At 54.8% G+C, this 8,960-nt stretch overlaps 1 protein-coding gene across 1 annotated transcript in view; it reads right to left on the bottom strand.

Moving 5' to 3' along the window:
* LOC103899933 (proprotein convertase subtilisin/kexin type 6) overlaps nt 1-8,960 on the bottom strand; it is a gene marked incomplete at its 3' end in the record, with an annotated part of 28,669 nt that overhangs the window by 13,821 nt on the left and 5,888 nt on the right. The window contains exons 3-7 of the mRNA XM_009280498.1: nt 8,661-8,771; nt 7,880-8,023; nt 7,238-7,314; nt 6,457-6,545; nt 2,895-3,067 (exon numbers count right to left, since the gene is read on the bottom strand). Of these exons, the coding sequence (XP_009278773.1) occupies nt 2,895-3,067; nt 6,457-6,545; nt 7,238-7,314; nt 7,880-8,023; nt 8,661-8,771 (594 nt within the window). The remainder of the gene's footprint in view (nt 1-2,894; nt 3,068-6,456; nt 6,546-7,237; nt 7,315-7,879; nt 8,024-8,660; nt 8,772-8,960) is intronic.

Below are 8,960 nucleotides of genomic sequence, written 5' to 3'. Positions count from 1 at the left end.
GCACCGCCCCATCCTCCCTGTGGCTACTCCTGCCACGGAGAGATTTCGGCACTAGCCTGGGCAGATCTGGTGTTTACCTCCCTCCCACTGCTCTGTGGTGTCTTCCTCCACAAAAAAAAAAATAATAATAATACAAAAGCAGCTGTGCTCTGGAGGAATTCACTGGGATTTATTGTGGATTTTAAGTGCTGGGGGGAGAGGGATGGTTTATTACCTGTCTCGCCCTCCTCCTGGGGCAGAGGCTCTCTGAACTGACCCTGCCTCTGGATGCACAGGCTAAGTCAGGCTCTTTCCTTACTTTATGAAAGTTTTCATTATCTGGGCTGCCTCCCAGCCAAACTGGGTGGGTATTTCCCTAGTGAAGATTAATAGAGCTGTTTGGAGCTCTGCAAGAAAAAGTGCAATTGCAAAGGGAATTATTGCCCTGCCCCGCATCACAGAGAGCTCGACCCAGCTCACCAGCCCACCAAGCCTGCTGCTGGCATCTCCAGTCCCGCTTTCCAGGGTTTCCTGGATCTCCGAGGCAGCAGCATCCTACCCCACGTGCTCAGCACAGGCAGCAACCATGCAGCTCTCCAACACTAAAATCCACCCGTCTCCAAGGACCAGCCCTGCTGCACGCAACCCAGGCTTTCCTAAATCACTAATCAGAGGAATAAAACCAGGCACCGATTGCCAAAGGCGTGCGGCGACACAGCAATGATTTTGATTGGGATAAATAGACGGGGAGCCCAGACCTCCCTTGCATCCGGCACCCCGAGCGTCGCAGCCATGGGTGCTGAGAAAGGCTGCTCGGTCCGGGTCCAAACCCGTATCCCTGGGATGCCGGCAGAGCTGCCCTGGAGGAAAGCAGGTTCGGAGCCAGCACGGTTGCATGAGGACATGAATAGCATAGTTCATATGTCATAAATGACACTACAGCAATACACATCTAACACCTGATGGTGTTTCCCGGCAGAGCGAGAGCTCACCGCGTATCACAGCTCCCTCGGACTGGAAAAAACCACACTTTCCCTTTGCTCTCAAACAGGCAACTACCAAGATTTCCACAAGCAGACCCCAAACACTCAACTTCTTTATTTGCCATCCTCCTAAGCCAACGCCATCCTGGCAAGGGGCTCTTGGCTGCTATAAAACCTGGATCTGGACATCATTTAAACCAGGGAATCCCTCCCTGGCCAAGGCTGGGGATGATCCGGCTCACCCCAGCAGTGCCACGGTCAGATGCGGGATGTGCAGCATCTCCCCACTTCTGCAGCACTGCCGGGGCTTGGGTGTTTGCCCAACGGCACTCCACTGAGAGCCCAGGATAAATATCCCCTTGTTAGCTCGGAAACTAATAAGGTGTGGCTGAAGGAGTGAGAAGCAAGATGATAAATTACCCCAGCTAATAGATAAAGGTTATTTTAATGTTTCCATTAAAAACTCAATTTTAAGGATTTATAACTTGGTTACAGCTGTTTGCTTGGGCTAAAGGTGGCAGCTAACTATCCGCTTGCGGCTTTCCTCGTTATTTAAGGAGAAGAAGTCGGCAATTAAGAGCTGTGCATGCAGGATAGTGGGTGCCACAAACACGGGTAGCAGTGTGGGGGATTGGTGTTCCCTGGGAGACAGAAGCAAGCATCCCGAAACAGAGGGGCTGTGCCGGGCAAGTACCCTGCTGCCACCCATTTGCTCCCACACGGAAAAATAAGGTCTAAAAAGCAGTTTGTTCCCCCGTATTTACACGGCGTGAACTCCCCTGCACTTCAATGGATTCCTCGGCAGGCTCACCGCCCCGGCAGGAAATCAAGTAAATAGTGGGAAAAACACTCCACCCTATTTTTAGATAAGAGGCAGGCTGCATCGCCCCAGCCCGTGGCCGCCTCGAATCCCAGTGTGCTGCAAGAAGAGGCAATGGAGGCAGGAGTGGAGGCAGGGAGCGAAGCGGGGAGGTTTCGAAGCCCAGGTCGGGGCAGCCTGGGGCTGCCGGCGGCAAAACCCCAACCCCAAAGTCGCCGAAATACCCAGGGGACACCCACTGCACAGCCCCGAGCTGCTGCGACACTTACCCACGGTGCCTGCCGAGCTGCCAAGAAAGGTCTTTTTCCTGGTGCTTTTAGCCATTAGACATTTTTTAAAAGCACTCAAAAAGAGAAGGGGCGCGGGAAGGCCAGGGCATCCCCAGCGGGGATTAACAGCTGTCAATCACACATGACTCCGGCTGAACCCTCTCACTGGAGGACTTCAGGAACAATAATCTGAATTTTCCCTGCGCCCCCGCAGCCAGATTCTGTGGCAGCACCCACGTCCCTCCCCCCAGGCCATGACACAGCCACTCGTTCCGGGTGGAAAACCAGGGAAACGCTTAATGTGATGGAGACCCCTGGGAGATGATACCGGGGACCAGGGGAAGGTGAAGGAGGGGGGGATGGAGATGCCAGGGGGGCAGCCGCATCCCTCCGCGCCAGCACCCGGGGGGACATTTTGAGGCGCAAAGTCACTCCCCCCAAGAACCGCCCTGGGTTTCTCAGCCTGGCAGAGCTTCACAACTCAACCTGGGGCCTGCCTGCTCTGCCGGGGCTCTGCCCGGAGGACGGCGCTGCTGGATGCTCTCGCCGGGGCTGGCCATGCTGAGGGGTCCTGCCGGGGCCACACAATCGCTGGGCACCTCCCACCGTCACCACCCTCAGCCACAAAATCCACCGGAGCTCTTAGGGACACCAGGGAAAACTAGGAAAAATTAGAGATGATTCGCCTCCCCCCGCCCGCCCCAGCCCTAACGTCGGCGTCTCCTTGGGGAGCCAAGCCGCCCGTCCCCACGCCAGACCCCGGGCCAGCCGTGGCCCCGGCACGCGTTCCCCATGGGGCAGGAGGAGGAGGGCGAGCGCGTCTGGGTGCTGCGGGATCCACACCTTTTTAATGCCATGCTCAAAAGCCTGTTTGGCCAATAGACCAGGTCCATCAACTGTCTTCCCATCATCATCTGGCCCCCAGCTCGCGCTGTAAATGTCAATGTAATCGGGTCTGATGCCAAGCGACTTCGCTTCAACAACATCTGTTACATCGCCATCTAACATACGAATGCCTAAAAGCACAAAAACATCAGACATTAGGGCTTAATGGCTTGGATGAAAGTGCGAGGATTGCAATCAAAGGGCTTTGTTAACAGCGGTGGAAACCGCACAGCTCAGGCGTGCCTGGAATAGCTTCAACCCGCGGCCCCGCGCGCTAACGAGCCCGGCAGCGGGAAGCTGGGGAGCTATTTTGGAAAGTTTTCTATGTGGCTGGCATCATGGCAAGTGACGGAGACCGGGGGGTTAAAATTTGCTTCCCCTCCATCGGTGGGGATCGGGCAGTGGGAGCGGTGCTGCACTCCCCGGTGGCAAAATCCCCCTGCTAAAAACCATTTTTTCCCCCCTTTTAATTAATTAGCTAACTCATTTCTCCACCTGGAAGATATCAGTGTTTCCCATACGCTCACGGCCCCCCAGCTTCGGGCACGCCAGCAGGATGAAGCCTCTCCCCACTAGTGGGGACGACTGTGACCATCCCCGAACCCCATCACCGCACGGCTGATGCCAGTGGTGCCCAGGATGGGGAGAAGCCCCAGGAGAAGCCCCAGGCTGCGGTTTGCACGGCTGAAATCAGTCAGGACCCCAACCCGTGGCGGGATGCTGCTGCTGCCTGGAATAACCTCACTTCCAGCTGGGAATGCCAGCAGGTGCCAGCCGGGGTGGTTTGCAGGCAGAGCCCACCAGCCATGGCAGGACTCTGGGGGGGATTGCAGCAGATCCCCAGCCTCCAGCTGCTGCAATATGAGGGTTACAACCTCCTCCGCTCCCCATCACCCTTTCCCTGCTGGATTGCCCTCTCTGCACAGCAGGCAGAGAGTGCCAGGCACCCCAAAGGGCTGCCGAGAAACAGCCCTCGCAGGAAAGGCGGTGCTGGAAATTTCAGCATCGTATTTTGCCAGCCAGGGAGAGTCCGGTTTATAAAAATGCATTTCCCTTTCCACATGTATTTTTTCTTAAAGCAAACAAATGCAGGCAGATGTCATTACAGCTGCAGCTGCGCTCTGGACACCAGTCAACTCAAATATCTCTTTTCAACGCTGTCCCCTACCAGCCAAAAACAAGCTTAGAAATATAAAATGAGGGAGCAGAGTAGTTCCCAAAAACTTCCTCTCTCTGTCATGTTAGCAAGAAAACATGAGGAGAAAGGGCGAAAAGGCTAGCCCAGTGTCTGAGCCGTGCTCGGCTGCGGTGCAGCAAGCAAAACCAGCCAAGGGATGGGTTTTTGTGCTTGCTAAATGTGGGCACATTCATCAGCGAGCCCAAAGTCAGCCCAAAGTTAGCTCAAAGTCAGATCAAAGTCAACCCAAACCAGCCCAAAGCCAGCCCAAAGCCAACCCAAAGCCAGTCCAGAGTCAGCCCAGAGTCAGCCCAAAACAACCCAAAGTCAACCCAAAGCCAGCTCAAAGCCAGCCCAAAGTCAACCCAGAGTCAGCCCAGAGCCAGCCCCAAACCAACTCAAAGCCAGCCCAAAGTCAACCACCCGTGATGCGGGGACCCCCCAGTTAAATAACGGGGGACAGGAGGGAGCAGGGAAGGATGCTGCAAAATAAATGACCTCTTTGCTACGCAGGGAGCAATACCGGCCTCCGAAGTGAGCGTTCAAGGAGAGGGGAAAGGAGGAGGAGGAAAGGCAGGAGCCCATTTTGTTTCTTGAGCAGTAATGTACTTTGCTCAGAGCAAATGAAAAGCAACACAAGACCGCTGAAGAGCAGCCAGTAAAATTAGATGGTAGCTCTCCAAGTGTGACAAATAGGCTTCCCCAACAAGTTGTGCTCATTAATCGCTGCTTTATTTGCGTAATCCATCTAAAATCACTCTCGCTGCAGCTATAGCGCATTTTCCTCCATGATCCCAAACTTCATATGGCTACAGACTTTATTTTTCCCGTTTGCCTGTTCATGTTGTGGGAAGCCCACGGCCTCTACCCTCTGCCAGGTGCCTCACATCACTCGACGCCTCCCCAGCACACCCCCAAGACAGGGCACTCATTAAAGGAAGCAAATTAAAATGGGATTGTTATAAAGTCAACAAGTAACACTCGTCTCCATGGCTGCTGCAGAGAAATGGGCTTGAAAAGGAGCATGAAGGCAATGGCCTGATCCTGCAGGATGCCTTAAACCCCGTCGGAAGCTTTGCCTCGCTCTGCTGCTGCTCGGTGCATGCTTGAAGCTGGGTTTAGAGGCAAGAAGCCATCCCACGTGCTGGGGGGACAGGGGTTGGGCTGGGCTGGGCTGGGCTGGGGGGACTTGCCGCAGCCTTTACAGCCCTCGCCACTCCCCCACTCACCCTCCCCAGGGTTGTTTCTTCCCTCGGGGGATTTTCCCAGCACAGGGAACTGCTGACAGTGCTTGGCCAGGAGTGGGACTCCCTGCAGGCACCACTCCTGTGCAGACACAACTCTAACGAAAGCTGCTTCTTGCATGGCCAGGATGAACAAGCCAAGAGAAGGAATTAAGCCCCAAATCCACCCGTGGGCGCTTAGGTCCGTGCTCCTGATGGTGACGTCTCCCAGCATGGGGTGGTAGAAGGGGTCGCAGCCCCCTTGAGCAAAAGCCCCTCTCCCATTCCAGCCATGCCAGGGACGGGGCTAAAACCCCTGGCGAGGACCCAGCTCCAGGCATTTGTCCTCTACACGGTCCCACCAACCACACAGATGGGACACCACACTTCCATCTGCCCCCGACACCCCCATTTCCCCAGCGGGTGCTATAACAGCCCAGGCTGGCCAGATCAGCCCTGGCTCAAACCAACCTCCAAAAACAGATACACTAATGCAAATGAGCTCTGTGATGCTAATTACCATCAGGATCCAATTTGGTGATAAAGATTCATTTGCTTCCCGCATATCGTCTTATTTGAGGGACTCTGCAAAGGTCCTCCCACCCTGCGCAGCCCCGGCCCCCCACTTCCTTGGTGTTTTCCCAACAAAGGTATTTTGGGGGTCTCCCCAGACCCACCCCTTCTGGGCGGCTCATCTGCAGACATTAACCTCACAAACAAGCGATTTCAGCTCTGAAGCTAAACCGGCGCTGCCAACCATATCAAATGCAACCACCACAAAAACGCCAGCCCCGCCTGAGAGCAGCTGTGAACTTTTGGGGTGATACCACCACATCCTCAATCCACACGCATCCTCACAGCGAGGATGCAGCCCAAGCAGGTTTCCACCCCAAAATACATGGAGCCGGCGTCCCCTGCACCCTGTGTCACCCATCCTCCCCCAAGCCCCCCTGGGGCTCCCTGCAGCCGGGGCACCAAGGAGGAGACTCTCTCCTGGCAATATCTGGGAGAACAGCATCCCACCACCCGCCCTGGGAGCTCGTTGGCATGACCAGGGAGGCCACAGTCCCTCAGGGGGACGGCAAAGGGCAGGGGAGCTGCAGGCAGGTGCCAGCCTCACCTCCGATGCGTGCGTTGTAGGCAATGCCCACGATGCAGTACGAGTTGTTTGCCACCGCCGCCACTTCCCCTGCGCAGCGAGTGCCGTGCCTGCAAAGAGAAATCCCCCATGAGCTGACGTCCCGTGGTGAAGGATCCCTCTGGCCACCCCCCACCCAGCACCCAGAAAACAGCCCTGAGGCCAGAGTGGTGGAAGAAAGTGCCCCACGAGCTGCAGAGCCCTTATCCAAAACCCACAGCAAGGGCTGGGGAATGGAGGAAACTAATGCAGAAAGCAATTTGTTGTTTGCATTTTGCACCTAGATGCAATCTGCTCTTTGCATCTTGCTCCTAGACGCAATTTGCTCTTTGCATTTTGGACCTAGATGCAATTTGCTCTTTGCATCTTGCACCTAGATGCAATCTGCTTTTTGCATTCCTGTTTCCTTTCCACACATACCACCACGTGCCTGTCCCGCTTTAACCGAAGCACAAAAAGTGCATCCAAGTTTTGACATCTAAGCCACGTAGCCCGACCCACGTGGTTTAATCCCTGACCACGGCGAGGAACCCCCCAGTGCCGTCACTTGATGGCTCGAGGGTTCGTTAGCAATTAGCGTGGTTGCCGTGGGCTGGATTTGCATTAAATGCAATGACCCTATGCAAAGCCCATAATGCAGCATCCTCTGCAGCGCTGTGGACGGGGAAAGGCCACGGATCTGGAAGATACCCCAAGGGGGACACCCAGCCGGGGACCCCCGTGCACCCCAGCCACTGGCTCCACGGCAATTAGCATCACGTACTTATTCTCGTTACTGGCATCGTAGCGTGGAGTCGGGTCGTGGTCATTCCCATTGACATCGTAGCTTGCAAGAGGGTCCTGAAAACACATTGCCGCCATTAGATTTGACTTACTAGCATGGCGCAGGACAAAGTGGCCTCGGCAGCGGCGCGGTCCCACTTTGCCCACAGCCAGATGGGCAGTAAATGCCATTTTCCACTTAGTTTCCGACTATTTGCTCAAGACAAATAGTTTTGGGCTGCAGCCCCTGCTGGGAGATGGCTGCCCAGGGGGAAACATCCTGCTCCCACCGGAGACAGCTCCTCCAAACCCCTAATCCTGCTGGGTCCGGCACCGTCCTCCCCACCACCATGGCCATTCGGGGTTTGAGCTGAGGCTGAGTGGGTTCATGCAGGTTTTTGGCCGGAGGGAGGCGGCCTCTTCCCAGGTAGCTGCAAAGGGAGTTTCCCCCAGACCTTCTTTGTCCAAAAACCTAATTTTCTTCTTAAAAACATCTTGAGCTTTTTAAAAAAAACTCTTTTCTTCTAATATGCCAGTGCACAGATTTAAACTGTGTTTATACATTGGAATTCTCCATAAAACAATTCACCGTGAGGACCAGCCCCAGCCCATCCATCCCCAGCCCGTCCATCCCCCAACTTACATAGTTTTGCAGGAGGTCGGGGTGGTTCCTCTCTATGCCGTCATCGAGGATGGTGACCACCACATTTTTGCCAGTGTAGCCCCTCTGCCAGGCTGCCAGGACGTTCATCTCCGACCTGCAGCGACTGCTTTTATCACCGCAGTGCTACAGGGGGAAACACAGCAAGCACAAGCTGCAAAAGGGCTGCAACCCCATTTCAGCCCATCTAAGCAAGCAGCCAGGCTGCGAGCCCATTTAATCAACCAGAAAATATATTTACATCCCACCCCCTGCCATATAACTCGTAGATTTGTTATAACTTTACTCCACTGCCGTTAATCCAGGCAACGCTCTCTCCCTATTATTCTTTTCCTCTTCCATTTCAAGTACTGCGGGCTCTTCGGTTTTGAAGTGCTCATTTCCTTTCTGCGCTTAATTTTCAATGAATTTCCCTGTCAAATACAGATCGATGAAGCAGGCAGGAGAAAAATGAGATTGTAAATAGATGGTTGCAGCTCTTGGATGGGTAAAATGCATCGGTGCTGCAGTGCTGCTGCTCCCAAGCCTTCCCTGTGCAGACCACAACAAGGAGCTGCTAATGATGGTGAAACACTTAAAACTAGACTCTCTTGTGTATTAATTTACAATTTCAAAATCCTGCTGCCAAGCACATTCACTGATATTAAGGTGTTTCATTACTGGACGGGCTGAGCAAAGATTGATGACGCGTTTGATTAAAAATAAATTAACCCCCCTGTAAAGCAGCAGGTTCCTCGCAGGGTGGTGGAGGGGAGATACTCACCAGGTACCACATGTTGGGCCACACTGGGTCATTGAAGGGCAGGGCGTGCGGCTCACCTCGGACCTGCCTCTTCACCCGTCGCTTCACCTCCTGCTGCTGCAGCCAGTCCACCTGCAAGCAGAGCCATGGGTCAGCATCACCCCTGGGCACAGAGCCCGGCATCGCCAATGGGCACAGAGCCTGGCATTGCCCCTGGGCACAGAGCCCGGCATCGCCCCTGGGCACAGAGCCCGGCATCGCCAATGGGCACAGAGCCTGGCATTGCCCCTGGGCACAGAGCCCGGCATCGCCCCTGGGCAA

This window comes from Aptenodytes forsteri, unplaced genomic scaffold (assembly GCF_000699145.1).
Source record: "Aptenodytes forsteri isolate BGI_AS27 unplaced genomic scaffold, ASM69914v1 Scaffold83, whole genome shotgun sequence".
Lineage (NCBI taxonomy): Eukaryota > Metazoa > Chordata > Aves > Sphenisciformes > Spheniscidae > Aptenodytes > Aptenodytes forsteri.
Note: the sequence above shows the minus strand (reverse complement) of the source record. Positions and strands in the feature narration are given on the sequence as shown.